This window comes from Nelumbo lutea, chromosome 8 (genome assembly GCF_056320005.1).
Source record: "Nelumbo lutea isolate HS-2025 chromosome 8, American lotus-T2T, whole genome shotgun sequence".
NCBI classification, from domain to species: domain Eukaryota; kingdom Viridiplantae; phylum Streptophyta; class Magnoliopsida; order Proteales; family Nelumbonaceae; genus Nelumbo; species Nelumbo lutea.
The window spans coordinates 32,282,892-32,308,431 of record NC_142691.1 but is presented as its reverse complement, the minus strand read 5'-3'; the positions used below and the strand labels follow the sequence as shown (position 1 = coordinate 32,308,431).

The 25,540-nt window shown below is 36.2% G+C and overlaps 1 protein-coding gene and 1 pseudogene across 1 annotated transcript in view; both read left to right on the top strand.

Moving 5' to 3' along the window:
• Nucleotides 1-25,540, top strand: part of ARF3 (ADP-ribosylation factor 3) — a 32,692-nt gene that overhangs the window by 2,755 nt on the left and 4,397 nt on the right. Inside the window, exons 5-8 of the mRNA XM_088959934.1 lie at nucleotides 13,647-13,665; nucleotides 18,163-18,274; nucleotides 18,885-18,932; nucleotides 24,207-24,337. Of these exons, the coding sequence (XP_088816060.1) occupies nucleotides 13,647-13,665; nucleotides 18,163-18,274; nucleotides 18,885-18,932; nucleotides 24,207-24,337 (310 nt within the window). The remainder of the gene's footprint in view (nucleotides 1-13,646; nucleotides 13,666-18,162; nucleotides 18,275-18,884; nucleotides 18,933-24,206; nucleotides 24,338-25,540) is intronic.
• On the top strand, nucleotides 4,495-5,352 carry LOC148843726 (calmodulin-binding protein 25-like; annotated as a pseudogene).

The following is a 25,540-nucleotide window of genomic DNA, read 5'->3' as shown; positions in this document are numbered from 1 at the left end:
CAAACATATAAAACATTTTCAAGCATTTAAAACCTCTAATCTCTTTTTTCACTCTATTGTATTACTTCACGTAGCTAATGTAATGTAAAACATATTAAATTCCTGATTCTATGAGCCGCCTTTGTGCCATGCCCCTCGAGGCAAGCCTAAACAAGTCCACGTTAGTTCTTAAGTTCTTAGCTTTCACACAAAAAATAATGATTTTATAGTTTTACTTGTTTTTTAAGAAGACATTTTATTAGGATGAATGAATGAACGACATTACCAAATTGGGGGTTCTTGGAGCTTCAGTGAGTGAGCGAAACATCAAAATTTCAAAAGGCGCATACCTGGGCTGAGGCGCAAGGCGCATCATGCCTAGGCGCACCAGGCGTGCGCCTTTTGAAAGGACTGTGCCTAGGACCTAGGTGAGGCGCACACCCTGAAATGCGCCTCGCCTGTGCGCCTAGGCGTGCCTCAGGTGCGCCTTTTAAATCACTGATCTGCAGTCTTGGTAGGGGTAGACTAAAAGCGGATATGGTCCTAACCCTTAGCATTTTTGTGCACAAAGTGGCCACTCTCAGACTAAAAGCGTAAATATGTAACATAATAATTGTATGCATTTTCAGCTTCATATCAACCCTTTATATAACTAATGTAATGAGGTTTTTATTATTTTATAGACTTTAAGTAGAAAATGATAAAACCAAGTTTTATGTCAAAGTTAACTAATTGCCATAAATATGATGGCTCTTGGATCCATGTATCATGAAAACTAAGCCCAAAAAATGTCTTTAAATATGATTGCATATCTCTAATATATTTTACTTTAGAAAGAATTAAAAAAAAATTCCTTGAAAACAATTAACAAAATAAATGAAGTACAGAATTGTATGAATAGAATAGCAATTAATATTGTAAGTTGTAGTATTCTAATAACTTTGGAGCCAAGTAGTTCATTCTTAGAGTCTTCCCTATCTCTCTACCCTCCTCTCTCTCCCTTCCTCTTTCTGAATTGATAGTCATTAGTGGCTCTTCTATGGTTCTACCTTCTTTTGAAACATAGGAGCCAAGTAGTTCATTCTTAGGGTCCTCTCTCTCTCCCCCCCTCCCTAAGGGTGCCAATGAACTGGTTTTGGATTGGATCCAATCCGATCCAAACCTTATCAAGTCGGATTTGGATGGTTTGTTATAATTATTGGATTTGGTCAATCCAAAATAAATTGGTCCATATTCTTATCAGTCTGAATCGGACCTAAACCAAATTCCCAATAATTTGATCATGAGGCCAAACCCTTGTCCAATTTGAAACCGATCAAAACTGAAGCCGGCATAAAAACATTTTTATGAAAGTACTTTACGAAAGCACTTTTACAAAAGCGCTTTTATAAAAGTAATTTTATGAAAAGTACTTTTATGAAAGCATTTTACAAAAGTACTTTTATGAAAGCACTTTTATACAAGTACTTTTACATGAAAGCACTAATAAAAGCACTTTTACGAAAGCACTTTTATAAAAACACTTTTATGAAAGTACTTTTATGAAAGCACTTTTATAAAAGCACTTTCACGAAAGTACTTTTATAAAAGCACTTTTAGAAAATCACTTTTATGGAAGTACTTTTATAAAAGCACTTTTACGAAAGCACATTTATAAAAGTACTTTTACAAAAGCACTTTAAATAAAGTACTTTTATTCATTCACTTTGGATTGGATTGGACCCAATCCAATCCGTTTGCATTTTAATTGGATTGGATTGCAGCAGGTGTTGTAGTTTTTTTACATATTTTCTGGATTTCTCATATTATTTTTGGTGTTTGATTCAATTTGGATTGGAGTGGACCCAATCCGGTCCATTTGCATTTTATTTGGACTGGATTTGATTTGGTTTGTACGGGTTTGGTTCAGTTCATGTTTAAATGGACCAATATTGGATTGGACCAAATCCAGTCCTATTGACAGCCCTCCCCCTCCCCCTCCCTCCCTCCCTTCCTCTTTATGAATTGCTAGATTTTAGTGGCTCTTCTACCGTATTTGAAAACTTTGGAGCCAAGTAGTTCATTCTTAGAGTCCTCTCTCTTTCTCTCTCATAGGAATGGTAGGGACCAGACTTCCATCCCCATCCCTGATTTTTAAGTAACTTCCCACCCTTGTCCTTGATCCCCATCAGGTAGAAAAATGAACCTCCACCCCCGACCTGATGAAGATGGGTTCCCCATTTGGGACCCGAATCCATATTTTTTTTTGTTTATTTAAAGCTTGCTTTTGCCTTGAAGGGTATGGGAGCCCATATATGATTAGGAAAAAGATTTACTTAAAAGAAAGAAAAAAATTAATCTTACTTGGTTTAACACTTAAACTAACACCATTAATCACCGAGATAGCATAGAAATTGAAATTTGTCCAATATTTATAGTGGCATTTTTGTAACTATATAAAACTATTTTCAAAATTTAAAATATAAATAATGTTATGTATATATATTTTAAATTTTGAAAATAGTTTTGTATAATTACAATAATTCTGCTACAAATATTGGACAAATATATAATTACGACTCCAAATATATATATATATATATATATATATATATATCTATAAATCTATACACCCACACAAATATATTTGGGGTTAAGTTGGGGCTAGGATTTCACTCCCTATCCCTGTTCCTGTCCTTGATTGGGTTTCCCAATTATTCCCTGTCCCCATCCTCGCTACAGCAGTATCCATACCCGATCTGATTGGGTTGGGGAGGTCGCGTACCCAGCAGGATAGGGAAAATTGCCATCCCTACTCTCTCTCCCCCTCCCTCCATCCCTCTTTCTGAACTGCTAGTCTTTAGTGGCTCTTCTACCTCCTTTTGAAATGGACTTGGTTCAGTCAATGGTAAAAGCTCTTTTTCTGGTCTCTAGGAAAACATTGACATCTATTACATGTTCCAAGAAAGAATATGCCAAAATTATGGAATTAGACACTTTTTCTATGATGTATGAAGAATAATGCAAGTCTAAAGATGAATTGAATGTGGTCTAGTTTTTCTTGGGATGGGCTTAGCTCTTTCATATACAGGAATTGATATTGCTAAGAAATTAAATAGGTAGTCTAATTGTGTATCTGAATCAAGTTACACATTAGGTTAGGCATCTATAAGGTGCAAAGGTCCTATGATAAATGATGAACTGGCTTTTTGATGGATAACTTCATAACAATCAATTTTATTAGAATAAAGAGAAATGCAAGGGTTAGCATCCCAGAGATTGAGATGGTCAAGGCATAGAAATTAAATTAGCAGCTGCCTTACAAATACAAAAAGGAAAAGACTATAAGAGCATATCCCTTCTATCTTTCTCCTATTACAGTATGGGAATATTGCATTACAATTGGGCCCAAAACATATGGTTTTTGTTAACCGCTTGTTTATTTGACATATCGGCCAATGAGTTTGCAGACCTCTGTACCCATCTAATTTTCAACTGTATGTTTCTTGAGAGCCACTTAAACTGTGTTATCTCATTCCTAAAATCCATACAATTTCCCCTGTATTCAGCAACCAACTTATCACCACCTTCAAATCACCTTCAATATTTATTTTCTCCTCTCATCTCCAAAGGTTTTTTGCACTCCATAAATTGCGGCCTTGAGTTCTGCTCTTGTTTAGCCACTAACTCCAATAGGACCTGAGTACAAGGCTATAATATTATCTTTTTCATCCCTGAATGCCTTTAATGCAGGAGTGAAGAATCGAATTTGGAATTTTTTGATTGATTAAAAAAATGGAATTCTGCTCTCATCTCCAAAGGTTTTTTGTACTCCATAAATTGTGGCCTTGAGTTCTGCTCTTGTTTTGTCACCAACTCCAATAGGACCTAAGTACAAAGCTATAATATTATCCTCTTCATCTCTGACACCTCTAATGCAGGAGCTGAAAAATCAAATTTGGAATTTTTTGATTGATAAAAAAACAGGAAAGCAGCCCTGCAACCGGGTACTGGGACGTTGGGGTTCTAGTTTAAGGATGGGACCAGGGACGGGCAACCTCCTCGATATAACGCTCATTTCTCCTCTCTCTCTTCCCTCTCCTCTTTTTGCGCTTATTCTCTCACTTATTCCTTCCCTTTCTCTCTCTCTTTATATACTTTCACATACACTCCCCTGGTTCTCATCTTTTCTGGTTAGTTTTCTTCGGAGAGTGGAGTGGTTTCCTCCGACTGTTCGTTTTTCATTGAGCTTTGTTCCGAAGTTTCCTCACGCAAATTCTCCTTAGATTCGCTTGGTTTGAGGTATTTCTTCTAGGTTTTACACTGCTTTCAGAACTGTTCTCAGGCTTTATAATTCATCTCAACTTCATCGAATTATCAATTACTTTCTATTCTCTCTGTTTTCTGCGCTTCATAGCTTGTCGAATCTCTTCTTTCCCTGGCTTTCCATCTTTACTTGTACTCTCCTTTAGATCTACGTGTTCCAAAGTCTAACCAATTCGAGTACAACTAGCTTTTCGCCATAATCAGCAAATTCGTTGATTTTCTAGTGAATTTCGTCCAATAACAGAACTATGCAATGAGAGGTTCTGTTATTTCTATCATTTTTGTTTTCACTTGGACTTACACTCGAATCGCAACAAGTTAAGAAAGATAAAGGAAGTACAAGAAGATGGCATCTTCTGATAGCTTGGTGAGCCTCGAGCCATGGACTTTCTAGACCTTCACTGACTTGTGGGTCTCCGACGCTTTCCTCTGTGGCGCTGAACAATAGCAGCATATACCAACTCGGTCACTTCCATCTTCAACCTCATCAAGCCTGAAACCGTGCCAACACCACGGGCTCAGGATCGGAGCCCGGAATGGCCACGAAGCGCTAGAACATTGTCCTCGCCGCCATCGGAAAGATCTCAAAGCGCAAGTCCTGGGCATCGAAGCGGTCTCCCACCACTTTCATCACGGCCGACCTCGCCAACTTCCGCTAGATGGTGCAACAAGTCACCGACGTCCGGTTTCGCATCTTGCCTGTCCCTGGTTGCAGAGCTGCTTGCCGACTCTCGACACGTCAGCGTTCTTGTTAGACCATCACTAGTAGCAGAACCAGATGGTGGGTCCAACTTCCATGCCCCAGGCCCACGTCTCGTTTGCGCCGGTGGCAAACGGTAGCATAGGTTTAGATTTCGATGCCTTCCAGATCTTCTCGACTCTGTACATATCCCTTGCGACTGAAACTCGTGAGGGAGAAATCTTGTGTGGCCGAAAATCGTGAGGGAGAAATTTTGTATAAAACAAGAAAAGAGGGTTAAAATTGTTTGAATAGTTATTACAAGGGCAGTAAGGGGATTAAAAAATATTGCAATGGCGTACTTCTCGTCTTTTTGGATAGAAGGCTAATGGAAGGGGGTCTTTGTCGCAAAACAAAGTACAGGGGGTCTTTGTCACAGACCCCATAGTACAAGGGGGTCTTGTAATTTACCCTTTTTGTAATTATTATGAATTCTGGGCCACACAAGTCACTCTATAAATAGATTTATTCTCTTCCTTTTGAAGCTAATGAATGAAAATTTCTTGAAAGCTCTTTTGCAAGTTTGTTGTATGGAGTGATTGCTACAAACCCTAGAGTGATTCTAGGACCTTGGAGTGATTCCTTGGGATTTCTTTCTCTTTTCTCTTTTCTCTTTTCTCTTTTCTTTTTTCTCTTTCTCTACCCTTTCTCCTATTTCTCTATTCTTCTCTCTTTTTAGCTTGTGTTAGTTTTGTTCTAGACTTGCTATGTCAGTTTTGGTATCAGAGCTAATGGTTAGTTACTATGTTCTCACAAAGTGACTAGTTCTATAGGCCTAGGGAATCTTACTAAACAATCTCATGGGCCTAGAATCAATGATTGAGTCTTTGAACCATATGATGGGTCTATGGTTGACTTATTTGAGAAGTTAGTGGAGTAGATCTAATAATGTCGGCTATGGGAATGAGATTTTCAAGAATGTTAAAAGAGAAGGAAATACCTAATTTCAAGGGAGATGAAGACCTGCAAGCATTCTTTGATTGGGTTGCTAACATGAACTAGAAGAATATTTTGATGGGCATGATATGTCTGAAAAACAAAGGTTTAGATTTGCACACATGAAGCAAAGATTGGGGTTGTGCAGGTTCCACATGCAACTCCGATTAGGGTGAGTGGAGGAGATATTTCTTGGTAACAAAATAATGATATCAAGGGAGGTGCATGTGTACTTGAACGAGAGTGTGTTTGGGCGATTGGGCTTGCTTAAGAGGAGTTTGGTGGGTCATTTTGTTAACTCGGACCTAGATGAAGAACCTTTGAAGGAGTGGGTGGTTGTTGCTTGGAGGTCAAATAATTTTCTCCAAGTGATGCTGGTTTATTTTTGTTCATTTTCGGAAACAAAGAGGTAGTTAATATTTTGGATCGTCAATACACTCAGTTTTGGTCTCCTGATCTGGGGATTGAAAGATGGAACCCCGAGTTGGGCACTTAGAGGTTTAGGTCCAACAAGCTTGGTGTGGATTAATGTTTACGACATTCCTCTTCACGCTTGTTTTTTTCAAACTTTTGAAGTAGTGGGTGATGCTTGTGGAAGATTCAAATTTGTTAATTCTAAGACAAGCTCTTGGAGAATTTTTGTTTGTGCACATATCCTGGTTGAATTGGATGAAATCCATCAGGTGCCTTCTCTATCTTTGTGAGTTGTTGGAGTCTTGTTTGTGCACGTATCTTGGTTGAACTAGATGAAATCGATTTGGTGCCTTCTTCTCTATCTTTGTGTCCAAGTCTTACGATCTGAGACTTGTGGTAGAGGGATCTTATTCGAAGAGATGGGTAGAGAATACGGGTACATGGGGGAGGATGAGCAATAAAAGCCACGATTTCTTGCTGAAATAGGTGGGAAGTCCAATAGTTAGTTTGGCTTGAAGGTTTCATAGTTGGAGGTTGAAGACAAGGGTAGTTTGGGAAATATGGAAAGAATTTCCCCTAAGGAAGGCAGTGAAGTGGATCTTGATAGGAGGGGTGACAGTGGGGATTTGAAGAGCCAAGGGGAGTCCCAACCAAAAGACGTTTCGAATCCCAACCTAGGTCCACTTTCACGGGAAAGTGTTGGGAATGGTGTACAAAAGGAGTTGGTGGGACACATGGAGGATCAAAAAGATAATAAGGTGGGACCAGGTGGAGAAAGAGAGAAAAGTTTGAGCATTGGAGTGGAAAAGCCTCCTTGAATTGAGAAGTTGGTTGATGGTTTGAGTGGGAAACTCCTTTTGAGGCTTAGAGTTAATAAGGGGGAACTTGGGAACCGATTGTCTATGTTTTCGTGATGAGAATTGAAGTGTCACTTTTAAAAGGAAAAAAGTGTTGAAGATTAAAAAGAAAATTGAGTCGGGTCAGGGAGATTTTGAGAGGGGACAAAGGAAGTGATAAAACGATTAAAAGAGTTGAAGAGGAGTTGCTTGTTGGTTTTATTTTTGACAGTTCTAATGGTGCAGATGGTGCGGTTGGTTTATCAATGGAGACTTGCGTTCTTCGTGGTGGTGAGACTATTGTAGTGTACGATGTCTCTATTGTTTAGGATGATGCTTTCAAGCCATCTCAAGAAGTTGGCTCTTCTTTGGTGGAGGTACGTTTGATAGATATAGAGGAGGAAAAGGGATGGAGTCACGTTTGGGGGATATTTCGAACCAATTGGATATCATTATGAAAACCAACGAGATTATTGGGGTTGAAGAAGGTGACCCATTCGTAGAAGCAAATGCCAAGTATGACGAGCTTTCGTTTGTTTCTCTAGTTCGTTTTGAAGAGGTTGTGGTCGGTAAGCTGGGTGTTGATTTGGGTTGCAGGAGGAATTTGGATGAAAGATGCAAAACTATTGACGACGGTTTGGTTCCTAAGAAGCACAAGGCTTCTAGTAAGACGCATATTGTTCATGTAATTATAGTTTTCTCTAGACTAAAGCTAGGCCTGGTTGGTGTTGGTCGTACAAAAAATTTTAAGAAAGTTTACAAGAAAAAAGGAATGAAGACGAAATTATTGGAGGGAGTTGTTCTTTGGGGGGGACTGAGTTGCCATCAGATTTCAGCTTCATAGATGGTTAATGCTCAACAACAAGTCAAGAATATTGAGGAAAGGAACGGAGCTAACACAAGGATAGTTGGCATGATTTCAGGAGAAAAAAGGGAGAAGGTTGGACCAGATAGTGAGAAAATCACTAACAAAATATTGAAGTTGGAAATAAATGGTCCTTTTTGTGAGGAGATGCATTTTCTAGAAAAGCCATTGAAGAGTTTCAGAGGAGTTTGGAGAAAGTTATTGTGGGGGAAGGAGGAGAAGCTTGGAGTAGAAGATGAGAGTGATGATGGGTATATGGTGGAGTAATGGTGGCTGGCTCATATCTTGCTTTTTTTGTTTTTGTTTTTGTTTTTTGTTGTGTCTATTGTTTTGGGGCCTAGGTGGAAGGGGGTGTTGGGTGTTAGGTTTTGAAAGGTCCCTTTATAGGTTGCTTTGATATTGAGTCATGCTTGTGTTGAGGTCTCTTCTTCTTTGCAGTCGATTGCTTGTCACCTCTCTCTTGTTCGCTTTTTTTCTCTTTAATAAATTTTCTTTTAGTATCAAAAGAAAAAAAAAAAAAAGATTTGCATGCACAAAGCTTGTTGGTCATACTAAAGTATAGTGGAGAGCTCTTGAGCAACAACTAGAAAACAAAGGTGAATATCCTATTACTACGTGAGTGGAGATGAAGAGGTGTCTGCAAGAAAAGTACATTCCACAATATTTTCATGATGATTTATGTGTGGAGTTGATTAATCTCAAGCAGGTTATGCTATCTAAAGTCCAATATACTCTAAACTTAATGAATTATATATCAGATGTGACATTATAATAAGTGAAAGACAAATAAATTTGTTTCAAGAATGAATTGTCTACAATTCAAATTTATGATTCAGATCATGCTTTTGAATTGGCTCTCAAGATAGAGAAGAGGCAACTGGTTACAACAAAGAATTTAAAGCCAATGAGAAGAAATTACAAAGTTGAAAATAAAGATGAGTTTTTGCATGTTGATGCCCATCTTAGAACTAAAGTTGTGAATGGATATTTTTAATTTGTAAACATTAAAGATCAAGGGGGTGCGAGCCAAAAAGGAGAGGAAGGATTTTGTTTTTAGTTGCAGGTGGGACCCTCCTACTAGTGTATCCAAGAACATGAGAGGGTATCTGATTAATCAAGAAGACGATTATGAGAATTGCATCACCCCAAAATCATACTTCTTGGTATTTCCACAATATTTCCGTTCTTCCTTTCTTTTACACTATTCTGTTGTAGAGTATATGTATAGTTGCTCTAATAAACTATTCCATGCTCTAATAAATATGATGCTAGGTTTTCTTCAAAATATCCCCTAGCATTATCTGATCTGAACACCTTCACTTTGTACTCTGAACTTGCCAATACCATCCGACGGAACTGTTGTACCAAGGAAGGTACCTCAACACGAGATCTCATCAAGTATACCCAAGAATATCGTGAATAGTCATCCACAAATAGTAGAAAGTAACGGCAGCCACCCATAAAAGAAACATGATATGGTCCCCATCAGTGTGCACAATATAAAAAATTGAAGAACATCTTTTATTACTTGCCTTAAATGAATGTCTATAATGTTTTCCAAGTTCACAACCTTCACACTCCAAATTGGACAACTTAACAGGCTTAAACATATTTGGAAACAAAAAACACAAAGAACCAAATGACAAATTCCCTAACTGATTATGCCAAAGCATACTTTGACCCACTGGCTCTGACTCCGTACTCTTGTAGCTGACATGATGACTTCGATGACTGGGAAGCACATCAAGAAGGTAGACTCCATTCACCTCATGACCATTCCCAATTGTTCTCTTTGATTCAAGATCCTACAAAACATAATTATTAGGAGAAAAATTTATTGAACAATTCAATTTCGACCATTCCCAAGTGTCCATCAGAGTTGTGGACACTCTATTTCTACTGGAGTAGATATGGTATGAGGAAAAAATGGTGGAAATATTGGTTATATGTTTTGAGGCTCCCGAGTCTATAATCCAGGGAGGTCCATCCTTACCTGTAATGAAGGCATAATTTGTAGTGGCATATAAACTACTTGTATGTGAAAATGAAGTAGAATGACTAGCTCTAGGCTACTTGCACCTTGCTGTCCACCTGGTGAAGAGCTGAAACTAGATGTCTCTCTCTGACTCAAAAGCTACCCATATCTCTCCAACTTGGCCCTAATTGCTATTGCTGCAAGCCTGCAACTGACTCCAAAGAAGTTGTGGTAGGCAAGGTTTAGAATGTCGATGTCGATGGAAATGTCGCTTACCAAAATATAGGACATATGTCGGAAATGTCGAGGAGAAATATTGTAAATATTAGAGACATTGTGGAAATATTATGAAATATGCAATGATATTTTGTAAAATGATAAAAGAATCATTAGTACATATTTCTAGACAATTATCTTATTCCCAACCATTATATAAAGCTAAGAAACTAAGATCAATAACAAATTAGTAAATGACGATTTACTGATTTGTTATGCATTTTGATGTTTTTACAAGGTTATTCGATATTTTCTATTCTGATTTTTTTAAATATTAAAGTTAAATACATTAAATTTAATAAACTGATTCTCCTTTTTGTAGTATTAAGATTATGATAAATTCTGATTTCTTGTAAAACTTAATGAATTTATTATGATTTTTAATACTAAATTTATAATAAATTATGATTTAGTATAAAGTTTAATAAATTTATTCTGATTTTTTATATTAAATTTAGAATATGATTTATTATAAAATTTAAGAAACATTTTCTAATTTTAATAAATATTTTAAAAATACTAACTAGTTAATATTTTATTACTTGAAAAATATATTTTATAAAGTAATTAATTTATTCATTTGTTTTTATTTTTGTTAATTCTTTTTTATAAATATTTTATTTGAAATATTAAGTATAAATTATTAATGGAATTATTTATATTAATATACTGTATTATATTAATATAATATACTAATATATTATATTATTAATGTACGTTAGTCGACATCCTAATGACATAATAGGAAAAATTATCTTTTTTTAGGTTATTTGGACCGATTTGGTCAACATTTCCAAAATATAGGATATTTCGACCAAAATAATGTAATTTTTATATTACCATCCATTTTCATGTCGGTGAGCCTCGACATCGACATATGTCGGGCGACATTAGCGAAATGTCGCAGCATTTGAAACCATGGTGGTAGGTGGTTCAGACAGGTCACCAATCACTACCATATTAACATACATTTTTTTGCTTTTAAGACGACTTGGTATAAGGTGTGGATGAAGCTTCTAACAGGCATCTCTGGTATGCATAGGTTTCTTGCAGTAGTCACAGATCAAGTTCTTGTCCTCCTTCCTACCATTACTACCACCCATATCCCCACTAGGCTTAGGTTTAACTGTGCTAACCATAGCAAATTGCTCAAAGTTTAAGTTCCTTATCATCACATTCCTCCTACTCTCTTCTCCAAACACAAAGGCATATGCCTGAGAGAGAGTTGCACTATCACGGTAAAGAACATACTATCGTGCAATATCATACTCTGGGTTAAGTCCTATAGAAATTCAAACACTCTGTTATTCTTTACCAATTTCTGGTTAGTAGTTTCATCTTTACTACTCTCCCAAACCACAGTCTCCAAATGATCTATCTTTTGCCATAAGGTTTTGAGGGCTGAAAAATAAACTGCAATAGATTTATCTCTTTGCCTAGTAGCAATCACCTGATTTCTCAACTGGTAAGTCTTTGTAAGACTGTAACTCCATCCCAAATGTTGCTGGTAGGCCCTAGCAACATTCACACTCTGTAAGTCTCTGCAACTCCACCCCATATCTCCTTAGATATGTTAGCCCATAACCCATAGAAATTTTTTTGCTTATATTGGGTAACATAGAATTGCACAGCTAGCTCATCACCATATTGTTCTCCTGCACCCACTAGGAAGAATTAGTCTTAAGTTTCTTTTCTTCACCAATAGCCATTTTGGTTGATTGTGACCACTCCAAATAGTTTGTACCATTCAATCTAATTGTAGTGATGGTCCCTGCCCTAAAAGGGTCACTAGCACCTCCACCTAGTCCCATTTCACTGGTAGACTTGTACTCAAACTCCATTGCCTTTAATAATTCTCAAAATAGTTTATAAAATCAACTGTACATGAGAAAAAAATAGATTTTTCCCTTTTAGAGGCCTCAAGCAACCTTCTAGTATCTAGAAACCTTCACCCACAAAGATTTTTGTCCCCGTGGGAGCCGGTAGAAATAGGAGAAAAGGCTTCTGCTCCCACTAGAGACCTCAGAAAACTCCAGAACTTGAACCACCCCCCCTTCAGAAAACACTAAGAAGTCTAAAAAATCCATAGCACCCCTTCCTAGGTTGAAAATAAAAAGTCCTATAGTTCAAGACTTCCTCCTCCAGTTCTTCCTCATCAACCCAAGATCAGGAAGAGTCCTACTATGATCAACCCAAGATCTGACACAAAGGGTTCTAGATCCACCACAAACCAAGAACTGGACACTTTTGAAGTCTTTAATCAGCTCTCTACCTCACCATGCAGTTGGCTGATACAGGGTTGCAAATACCAAGTAGAAAAAGAGAAAACAATAATCTGATTTGATAACAGAGAAAAAGAAAAAAGAAAGAAAGATTGATTACAAAGACTCATATTGCCCTTAATAGGAAGGATACTGTTCATAACATAAAAACAGCTCCAAAAAAACAACATAAACTATGGGCCGTGGGCCCAACACTAACTAATCACCCAAAAACACTTACTAATGATTACAAATAAGAAAGTCATAAGAAACTGCTGAATCTCAATAATGTTTATTGGTCCCTCTCATGATCAAATATCAGTATGTCAAAACCCTGCTCATGTATTTGACCCATAGTCCATATAAGTGTTTTGGGTATTTTGACTGACTGCAACTTTGTATATTCCATATGTGCCAATTTGCACTGGGCATTTCCCGTATTCCATGTTTCTGGATCCATTTGAAACTGGTAGGAGTTTTGTTCACCATTCATATCCCTTCACAGTGATATCAACTGGAAACATAAAGCCATATTATGCCCTTGGCTTGGTAAATGTAGCAACATGTTGAAGATCTATTCATCTGGTGCATACCAATCTAACCTGCACCTGTTGTTTGCAATGTCTAATTGTGATTCCTTTTATTGAAGAAACTGACCTGGGCTAATATGTTGTTTAGATTCTTTATGGTTTTACTACATCCTTTTTTTCAAAAGTAAACAGATATTAATTCGTGGATAAAATGATTTAATGCTATTTATGCCCAAATAATAAGGTTACGTTTTGCACGTGACACCTGTTTGATAGCTAGTCGGTTAACCTTAAAATAAGTTCCGAAATGTATTTGATGAAGTTTTTTGGGGCTTTCTATAATTTTGTTAACTGACTGAACTGTCCTTAAGTTGCTATTATTTGTTAAGAACTTAAAAAAGCATGTTATTTTTTGCTATCGTTTATTCATATTCTATACAATAAATTTTGAGTTAGTTGTTTCTTCTACAGTTTTATTTGTTGTTATGCCAACTTAAGTTTAATATGGATGGGTTGGTTTGTTGAAACAGGTGGGCAAACAAGTATCAGGTAAACTTTCCCTTTTCAACTAAAATTTCACCATTTTTTTTTGTTTAAATTGAAGATTTTTTACCATCATTTTTCAAGATTGAGCATGTATACCATGTCTAGCTTTTTCCATATATGCATTGTTGGTAACTTAATAAAGTTATATTTTCAGTCAAGTTTTACCAAATTGATGAATCTGTTTTATCCTATTATCTGAATTTGATATTTGCAGAAACCCTAAAAGAGTAATTGGTTTATTGAGATTTTTCTTATCATTTTAATTACAGAATATGGTTCTTAAATGTCCTTAGCTGCTCTTCTTAATGTTCATTGAGCTTCTTTGCTTAGATAAATATGCATTAAGATGTGTGAAGGGCGAGTAGCATGTACATTGTGACTCAAGTACAGTAGGTCATAAAAGAGAAGAAACTCTTTAGCTGAAAAGATCATATGTAGAAAAACAAGCATTGTATATGCTACTAAGAACTAAGTCGTTTCTATCAAAAAAGTTGATGAGCTTTAATCTTTTAACTCTTCCTTCATGACAGATCCTAATGACTGGGTATTAACCTTGGTTCCACATTCTCCCAAGTTCTAGATGTGTTCAAAGATTTGGTTATTTTGACCTTCCAAATGCTCTAACAAGAGTCAAGGGCCGTGATTTAAAAGGTGTGCCTAGGTGCACAGGCGAGGCACATTTTAGGTAGGCACCTTGCCTAGGTCCTAGGCATAGCACTTTCAAAAGGCACACGCCTGGTGTGCCTTGGCGTGCGCCTGATGCGCCTTGTCCCAGGCGTGCACCTTTTGAAAATTGTACACTTTTTCTTGTTTTTAACCCACCAAAGCTCCAAGAACCTCAATTTGCTAATGTTGTTCATTCATTCATCTTTCTTTTTTTGCGTGAGAATTAAGAATTTAAGACCCTAACATGGACTCGTTTGGACTTGCCCTGAGGGGTGTGACATAAAGGCGACTCATAGAATCAGGAATGTAATATGTTTTACATCACATTAGCTACTTGAAGTAATGCAATTGAGGAAAAAAAAGAGATTGTGGGCTTTACATGCTTGAAAATGTTTTATATGTTTGATTTTATTTTTAAATTCTTATTTGAATATGCTTTACATGTTATGTTTATGTATTTTGATTTTAGATAATAGGTTTTTTAAACTAGTAATTTTAAAATTTAAATTTATATTTCTTATTAATATTATGTTTAATATTTTTGATTTTTTTTTGCATTTTTTGCATTTTCTGACTTTTTTTTTAATTTTTTAGATTTTTTTTTTGTATTTTTGCTTCTTGCTTCAAAAAGGCATGCACCTCGCCTTGCGCCTTGCACCTCGGGGCAAATTGGCCCTTGCGCCTTGCGCTTTTAAAACACATTGGTCAAGGGACCATTCCCATTGGACACTGTTTTGAGGGCTAGTGATGCTAGTGGGTCAATTAAGTGGAAAACCTGCCTTGACCTGACCATATTGGGTTGGGGTCTGATTAGCCTTAATTGGGTCTTGGTTGGTTTTGGGTTGAGGTCAGTCTGTGCCAAAAGTGACCTGTCAATAGGGGTGATCATTGGACCATGGTTAGGCTCGGGCTAGGCTTATTTAGAAATCTTGAGCCTGGCCCATATATATAGTAATGTTATTGGGCTTGGCTCGGGCTCGGGTTAGGCTTATTTGAGAAACCTTGAGCCTGGCCCAAAAAGTAATTGGGCCTGATATTTAGAGCCTGAGCCTACAAGCCTTAAATAATGTCCAAGCCCGATAAAGAAGGCCTAGCAAGCCCGCTGGGTTACCCAGCCCATGAACAAGTCTACAACTGATCCAAAACATGATATTTTGGTCATTCCCTAATGTAAAAGAAACACTTTTGGGACACATCTTTAAACTTCATCTCTCCTTTGATCATTTCCACACCATGCTTTAAAATGTCCAAAATTTCTGAATATTTCCATGACGCTTCTATTTCCATGGGTACCGACACAATTTACTTGATTTGACATATTCCCCTGTAAACTCTACTGGCACTATATTGAGTATAAGAGATAGTATTATAACATAAGTTGGTGACAATACTGTAGATGTGTGGAGTAGCAATGTTATTGACCACCTAATGGACATGATCACCACCTTTAAGCCATCTCAATATTCTTTTCAAACATGAAGATAAATATTAGTTTTTGTTTGTTTAATAGATTATTTGGTTAAACAATTAGAACCATTTGCATTTTCTGAGTTTAATTTTCGTTTGAACTCATTCTGTCACGTGGTTTTGATTCTTAAGGTTTACAGGACAACTCCATAGCATATTGTTTTGTCTATAACCTTAGTTTCTTAGTTTGGTTTGATGGTTTAGAACAAGATAATAATTTAAAAAAGGTGTGTCTACACTTATTTTATCATCTCTCTTGATGATAAGTAAAAAATTATATTAAAACAAAAAACAAGATACAAGGTGATAAGCAATCACCTGAATGAAAAGGAAAAACACCCAAAGGACGCCCAACTAATGCTTAAAACACCCAAATATGCTAAACCATCCCAAGAAGTCCAACCCTCAAATTCCAAACCCCATACAAAGCAAAAAGAACCAACACAAGAACAACAAATAAGCAAAAGCCAAAACCCATATAATACCCAAAGCAAACAAAACCACCCTACCCTAGACCTTAAGTAAGAACCAAACCCCCAAAGGACTCTGAATCAACAATCTACTTACTCATTTTGATTGCCATCTTCTTGTTATCATTTCACAAAGTATCATTCTATATTTTTGCATGTTTCACAATGTTTCCACCATGTCTGTAACTTTTACAATATTTCTAACATTTCCGACATATTTCCTATGTTTGGATGACCAACTTTTCCATTGGCATTGACATTTTTTTTTTGATAATTCATTGGCATTGACATTTTAAACCTTGTTCCACACATTGACACCATAGGAGTCAGAACAAAAAGTTTTTACCCAATCCGTCCCTTACATTACCATATTTATGCTTTATGATCCTGCTAGATTTCTAAATCAAGCACTCTCATACTCTTTTGTGTAGCACACCACTCCAAGACACTCAATGTGACAAGTATTTTGTAAAGGAATTGCGTGTCAAAAAGATATTAAAAACTAAAGAAGGCCACGTTCTTTTTACTACTAAATATAGAGTGATAATAATGCAAGAAAAAAACTAAAAGATTAATGGGTGGAGTTCTTGTTCTAATTAATATGAGGGAGTAATTATAGAAAGAAAAAAAAAGGAAAATGAAGGGGCCCTTCTCTTTTCTTGATGGTTAACTTGTAAGGGGCCCTTTTCATTTGTCTTCTCTCTCTGCTCAGAACCCTTAGGTCATTTAAATTTCAACAATAAAATCCTAAAATACAACATAATTAATATATATAGTATATGCCCAGATATATCAACCATCAACAGGCCAATGTTTTAAAACATGGAGTGATGCAGGGCATCACTACCTGAAGGTGTGACACGTGAGGTGTAGTTCAGAATGTAAGAGGCATAAGCCTCCTAAAGAGGAGGCGGATGAAGAAGAGGAAGGGGATTTCAATTTATTTCATTTTTATGAAATTGTTTTATATTAAGAATAAAGATGCATAACACTAGCTAGAAAGGTGGGGGAGGGGGGCTTCTTCCTCTTCTTCTTCCAACTCCTCCTCACTAGGAGGTTTATGACTCCTTGTGCTTGGGAGGCTTATGCCTTTTCCGTTTTGAGCTACGCTTCATTCCTCCAGGTAGTGGAACACCTTGCATCACGCTTCCATGTTTTAAAACATTGGTTGAGTTGAGTATTAGTCTATTGAATCTTTATCTTATTATTTCAGGTTCACCTTTTCTTTCGTTGTCTTTCTTGTGTTCTTGCTTTATGAATTACTTCCTCAACCTCTTCATACATCTTCTTTCTTACCATTTTCCTTCCTTTATTCTCCTTGGATTTCTTTTTTGTTATTGAATTTGTGCCATCCTCTCTAATTAGTATGTTGGAGATCCTCTCTAGTCCTTTCTTTTATTTATGTAAAGTCCGTAAGCTCTATTTGAGTTCATTTTTCCCATTTATCAATTCTATTTCCAGTTTTCCACTTGTTCCAGTGATTATTTGATCTCTTTGAGTTCTTTACAGCCTACTGGTTTGGTAAATCAAGGCTTAGTCTAGCAAGCTTAGGGCCTTGTGGGCTTGCCTTCATCTTGTTTGGGGCCCATTTCTGCCACCTAATAGCTTTTGCTTGGGTGGGCCCTGCATCACATCTCTCTCTCTCTCTCTCTCTCTCTCTCTCCTGGATGAAAAGCAATTCATCTCCAGATTCCATTCTGATCTTTCTTTGATGTGTTTTGCTTCATCTTATTGTGCTTTTTAGAACTTGTGGTGGATATTTTTTTTTCTTCACTTGCTTTCCTTTGTCCTATTTGGTTTTTCTTCTGTAATTTCTAAATATTATTCTTAATTGTTCACTGGATCAGTGCTTTCTAAGAAAAAAATGGAATTTTACCTGCCTATTTGTTGTGTACAGACCATACTGGAGATGCTATTTTCCAAATACTCAAGCTATCATCTACGTTGTTGATTCCAGTGACACCGACAGGATGGTAATAGCCAAAGATGAATTTCATGCAATTTTGGAGGTAATGCCCATGTTTTGTGGAAATTATAGTAATTAATGCCATCTCAAATTCCATGCCAATGAACTTAGTAACTTTAAACACAAATATGACCAAGTCAAAACAATAAAGCAACTTATGTTTCCTTAGGTTTTTATGAAGTTCCTTTTAAGGACTATTCTTTAGATGTGTAGCTTTTCATCTGCTCTTGGCTTGAGGTGTACATTGAACACTGCAAATAGTTGCACAAATGGTGTTCTTGAGGTGGCCATTTCCAATAGTGGTGCTATTGATTGTGAAATGGTTGTGCACCCTACACACAAGGTTATCCATTGGAAGAGATGGGTGAAAGAGGATTTATTTTAGGATCCTTTGGCTATAAAATTTTCCAAAGAGCTCACTTTAATTTTCAAAATTGCAATGTTTTCTTAATTGTGGAGTGTGGACTACTATATTGTAGCCTTTCCATCTTTTTAACCAAGAGTTCTTGCTGTCTTACCTAATTGTGCTACATTTTTGCTTTATTCATTTTCTTGTTTTATCCAAAACTAAGGCACATGCTCGCATGCCATAATGAATTGAAGCACTAATGGGCATCTTAGAACTTTAACCTTGTCTGTTTGACCTGTAACAGGAGGATGAGTTAAAAGGTGCTATTGTTCTCATTTTTGCAAACAAGCAGGTTAGTTGCTCTTTTTTCAGTTCAATAAAATAAATACACAGGGAAACTAAATGAACTTTGATCTGTTATATTGTCATACTTTTCTTTTCCTTTTTAGTTTCTGAAAAATTTTAAGGTAAATTTCTTGTTACCTCTCCTGATGTTTGGCCAAATGCTAAGACTTATAGTTTGTATGTATTTGTATTTTGTATTATTTTGTATGTATTTGTACTGTACATATTTGTATTTGTACTCTTTCCAAACTAAACCTTATAGTTTGGGGTTGAGCTGTTCCACCCCTCTGTTAACTTGCTGCCAACTTTAGTGATGGAAAGTGTTCACATGACATTCAAAACTTTTCAAAAGTCTATTTTTCCGTTTACTACACCTTGTATATGGAAAAGATACTCTTATTTATATTTCTTGAAGGGACAAATTTTTTTCTTCTATGTTTTTAAGGTGAGAATGAAAAGTTGAAATAAGGTTGAAGAAAAAAAAAATAAAAATTTGATATGGAAAAAATGTATTTAGTGTTTTTAGATGAGGTTACATTTGTTAATATATTTAAAAAGCAAAATTAATATTTCATTATTAAGGGCATTTTAGTAAAGTACCTATTTCTGTTTTAATTCCCTTTCTTCTATTGCCCCCTGTGCTTTTGGTCAAGGGGGGTATAAGTTAATGGGTATACCCAAGTGGAGGTCTTAACATTTGACTTGTGTTTTCAGCAGTATATTATCAATTAAACTAAGGGTTAAGGCCCCATTAGGAATAGGGGTCTGTAATCCGAATCAGAATGGGCCATTCCAATTTCAACTGTTTGGTTGTGTGGAACTGGAATCCCATTTCCATTCCTGGTGGAATGGCATTCCCCCATTTGAGGGAATGGCCATTCCCTCCCCCTCCCTTGGGAATTCCTGCTGATTCCAATTTTCATTCCCAATCCTGTCTGAACCAAACAGACTATGGGAATAGACCATTCCGATTCCGATTCCGGCTGCGAACCAAACGGACCCTAACAAATATTATGAGGAAGAAAGAGGGAAAACAGAGGAAGATGACGAAAAAGAAGAGAGGAGGATGGAAGAGATATCAATCACGGGAGGCTAGCGAGAACTCCCACTTCTTTTGTATTAGTCAGCCTAGGTAATGGGGAATAGAATTACATATCTTCACCTAATTAGTGACAGCAAAAGAAAAGAAAAATAAGAGGCCTATAGCAGGCCCAAATATCATAAACATAATAGACAACTAAAGCCTATAAACCATAACAAATAAAAGAAAAACAAATAAGCCCAATAATGAATAACAATGAATGGTCGGCTTGTCAACAAAACCATTACAAATAGAAGGAAAACAAATAAATCCAATAATGAATAACAATGAATGAATGATGTGTCAACACTCCCCTCAAGTTGAGAATATAGGTCAATCATGCCCAACTTGCTTATGCATTAATCCAACTTTGCCTTGTTGACTCCTTTGGTAATGAATTACTAGCTATCCATTTGTACTCACACAAGGAAGACCAACTTCTACTGAAGTCACTTGCTCGCTAATGGTGTGTCGACATCAATCTTCTTGGTCTATTAATGTTGAATAGGATTGTGTGCAATAACAGCTTGATTGTTACAATATAAATGGATAGGCTCATCATAGGCAAGGTTTGAAATGTCAATGTCGGTGGAAATGTCGGTCATCCAAATATAAGAAACATATCAGAAATGTCGGAAACATTGCGTGGAAATATCGTAAAAGTTATAGATATGGTGGAAACATTGTAAAATATGCAAAATATAGAATGGTATTTTATGAAATGATAAAAGAAGCATAGTCACATCTTTTTTAATTATTATCTTATTCCAAATCATTAAACAAAGCTAAGAAACTAAAGTTATAGACAAAAGAATGCGTTTTGAAGTTGCCCTGTAAACCTCAAGATTCAAAGCTTCATGATAGAATGAGTTAAAGCAAATTTAAACTCATAGAAAATGTAAATGGTTGTAATAGATCAACCAAATAATCTATTACACAAACAAAAACTAATACTTCATATTTGAAATGAATATTGAGTTAACTCAAAGTGGTAATGATATAAGTTAGGTGGACAATAACTTTCTAGTTCACATACCTACAATATTGTTACCAACTTATGTTATAATACTATCTCCTGTACTCCACATAGTATTGGTAGTGTTCATTGGGTATATGCCAATTCCAGTAAAATTCCATGTCATTACCCATGGAAGTGAAAATGGAAATATGTTATAGAAACTATCTCTTATACTCCACATAGTGTTGGTAGTGTTCATTGGGGAAATGTCGATTCCGGTAAAATTTCGTGTCGCTACCCATGTTAATGGGAATATGTCGTGGAGATATTAGGGAAATTAGGGACATTTTAAACCATGAATTAATAGGCAATCCCAATCTCATCAAGCATTGATTGGATTCATAACATTTTGATATTCCATGTGCCATGGCTTTGCATATAGCTTATGCAATTTATAAATGAAAGTATATAGCTTATGCATCAAAGCGAGCAACCATAGACTGCTTCTTGCTTCTCCAAGAAATAAGATTATTAGCAATAAGAGTACAATAACCAGAAGCCGATTTCCTATCATCAAGAGACCCTGCCTAATTTGCATATGTAAATTCTTCTATCTTCATATGCATATGATTAGAGAAAAGGATGCCTCTACCTGAATGACGTTTTAAATAAGCAAGGACCCTTTCTATAGCAGCCAATTGAGAATCTCTAGGTGGGTGCATATATTGTGAAATTGCATAAGAAGTATCTAGATGTGTCATGCTTATACAATAGTTTGCCAATAAGACCTTGAAATCTTCCCTTGTCTTTATGAAGTTGTCTATTAGTAGTTGACAACTTTGTGACTAGGTTCAATAGGAGTAGGTCTAGAATATACTTCCTTTGACAAATAAAAATCTTTTCTTATCTCAACTGCCCAAGGTCCTTAATCTCAAACCCCTTGCTTAGAAATTACTTAATTCCAACATCATTCCCCATCACCACAGTCATCAACATAAACAATAAGAGCAGTAAGTATTCCATTCCTTCTAGTAAAGAGAGTATGATCTGGCTGGGCCTATAAGAAATCCATTCCTGATCAATGCATTGTGGAATTTATCAAATCAGGCTCTAGGAGATTGCTTAAGTCCATACAATGGCTTCTTGCAAGAGGTAAAAGAACTCTTATTGAGTTCATCTTGGCCATAGGAGAAAAAGTTTTCAACTAGTCAATGCCATAAGTTTGTCTATCCCTTAGCCATCAACATCTCCTTATACCTCTAGATGCACACTTGGTCTTATAACCCACCAACAAACAACTAGCACCTTTCCTTCATGTAGGTCTACAACCTCCCATGTCTATACCTATTCATGTAGGTGGTGTATTTAGAGATTCTTTACGGAAAGTATTGGCAATGTACTCAGGTCCTCTAGGGGTAGGAGACTCAATTAAGGCTGAGCTGCTAGTGCTGTTACAAGGTCTAAAACTCGCTAAGCAAGCAAACTTTCAAAATTTGGAGGTTGAAGGGGATTCAAAACTGGTTACCTCTTGGACTACCACAAGGTGTAATGGTCCCTGGGTGTATAGACACACCCTGAGAGAGAGAAAGTCTGGCAAGGGAACTCAATGCTTCATTCACCTGGATCAGAAGGACTGCAAATAGAATGGCTGGTTCATTAGCTAAGCAGGGGATCCATAGGCAGCAGCTGTTTTGGGCACAACTGTAATTTTATGGCTTTGTTGACTGGCTGTATTCTAATTCAGCACTTGTTTCTCACTCATTAATAAAAATAATTTTTCTTTTCTGATAAAAAAAAATCAAGGCTTCCATTTTTTCTTTCATAGCATTCTTAAATTCAGGGTTAGGTAAATCTCCTGACACATTCCTGGGAATAAATTCAGAAGATATAGATAACTAAACCTCGGGGGGGGGGGTATAACTCTGTTAGTAATTTATACATTTTTTTTCAAGTACTTGTTTGGGAGGGTTTTCCATAGCTTTTCTGCTTTCATGGAATTGGAGGCATGGAAAAATGAAAAGCAACATTTGGTGAAAACTGGAAAATATGGAGTCAGAATTGGCAATCACTCGGCCACTTGATCATGTAATCCAATTGATTTTGACAAAATACCTCAATTCTTTTTTGTTGTTGTTTCCTTGGTTTAAATAGTACCCAGCAAGATCAAGATTAAAAGTCAATTGTTTCCACTAAAGAATGAATTTCACATCAAGGAACACTTATTCATTGAAAGGAAATGTATACTTTCCTTACATGACGTGGGCACTTCATTGGAGGGAAAACATAATCTACACGTGGGAGAATTACGCGTGAATTCTCACCCAACTTGAGGTTTACATGCTATGGCTTGATGGTTGCACCTATGTCAAGAAGATTTTGGAGTGATGGACATTGGCATGGGTTTATCAATGGTGTATCTTTTTGGTTGTCATTTGCAATGGTGGTATTGTTAAGATGGATGTACCCAATGCTCAATCTTGATATAAAATATAAGTTACTTTATCCTTTTGTAAAAAAAAATATCTCAATTTTATCATTGAAAAAATAGTAATATTTAGTTTTGGGCCAATCTTGAACCACAATTCATATATATGGGACCCACATCAGGCTGAGCTGGCATAAGATGATTGTGTTTATAATTGGCAATGAGTACTATTTGAGGGTTCTCTCTCTCTCTCTCTCTCTCTCTCTCAAGTCTCAACTAAACTGTAATGATGTGATTTCAATTGCCTCAGATTTCTCTCTCTCCACCCACCCTCTTTCAATTCTCTCCCCTCTGTTGGCACATCTGTGGGAAATCAAAGAGATCCTCTGGCCATCTTAATGTATAATCAATGTTGTGTATTCTGATGAGATAGATCTACGTGTGTCATGCCCTACTTTAACATTACTTTCTCCTTGTTTTTGGGTCTATGTAACAATGGTTGATTTTATGTTATTTTCTTTGTTGAAAATATTAACATAAACAAAACAGTTAGATATATTTATATATATATATATATATATATATATATATAACAATTGATTATACAAAAATAGATAAAATACATAACAATTATTTTCTTCAAGAAACAAATTGTTGTGGATCAATGATTCAACAACATGGGTCAATTAACAAAATAAAAAATATCGTAAATAAATATATAAATAGAATTGTGGTAATGCTCTTTTTGTTTACATGAAATTCTGATCTTAGGTTTGATTTCTCTGTGCTGCATTCATTGTCATGTATTTCAATGCAGGATCTCCCTGGTGCACTTGATGATGCTGCAGTGACTGAGGCCTTAGAGCTGCACAAAATAAAAAGCCGTCAGTGGGCTATCTTTAAAACTTCTGCCATAAAGGGTGAAGGACTCTTTGAGGGTTTGGACTGGTAAGCATGGTTAATTATCCTTATCTTATCATGTGTTGGTTTAAGATATCTTCGATAAAATGGACTGAATAATTTTTCTTTTGGGTTTATCTTTTATTGACTTCTTAGTCATGAAACTAAGACATTACTTTTAGTGTTATTAAGAAAGATATTAGCTTATATTGTTCTTGATTTCAGCTATTGAATCTATATATTTTTATACTGTTGGATGAACATTCTGCTGATGTGGCAGTGGGTTTTGTTTTAAAAAAAACAATATAATGCATATTGGAAAACAGCTTCTTAATGGTACTTTTTGATGTAAAGGTAAAATTTATCAAAAGGAAAAAATAATTATTCAAAAGATAACAAATTTTTCACTGGTTTTTGAAACCACTATTAAGTTGTTTCGTCAAGAATCTTAGAGTCATTATCAACTAGAGTTATTGAGATCTAGTGGCTTTACAAATCAGCAACATCTTCCAAGGGTTTTTACTTAATCTACATTAAGAGATTTTTTTAATCAAGGACAAGACTTTCTAAGTTTCTGCCTTAAAGATCTAATAAGATTAATAGTAGTAATGCTACTGTGCCTAGGATAGCCATGCTAAGTTCTGCTTTTAAGTTTTTGAAGGTCAATAAGAGAAGGATGGTTGAGGATACTGTTTGAACATTTAAGGACCTCAGCAGAGGACCAACAATCAGATTAATACCCTTTTGTTTGGCAGCACAATGTGGAATGGTAAAATTCTGGGAAGTATGCTTCAGGCTAAAGTTGACAGTGGTGTTGGAAAAAGTACGGCTGAGCTCTCTTTCTATTCCTTCTCATTCTCAAGTGTCAAATGTGGTATCTTGGGTTAGGAGTCATCAGAAGCAAGCAGATCTCAGAACTTAAAATATAGAACTTGGCCTGTGGCTGACTTTGATGACACCTTGATTAGAGAGTTTAGAGGATGTGGATAACATGGTAGGGGAGTCTGGAATTGATTCAGTAATATTTGATCAAGTACTTAAGACAGACAAGAGAATAGATATTAAGAAGTGGTGGCGGGTAAGAAATTAAGTGAGGAACATGCTAGAAAAATGTTTTTGGAATTTGAAGAAAATGAGAGAATAAAAATTGCTAAGTTTTCGGAGAGAAGTGGGAATCTTGTGTACTTTCAGGGTGACTCTTTGTGTTAGTGGGATCTGGCTATTTCTTGGAGGATATGGTGGGTGGGGGCA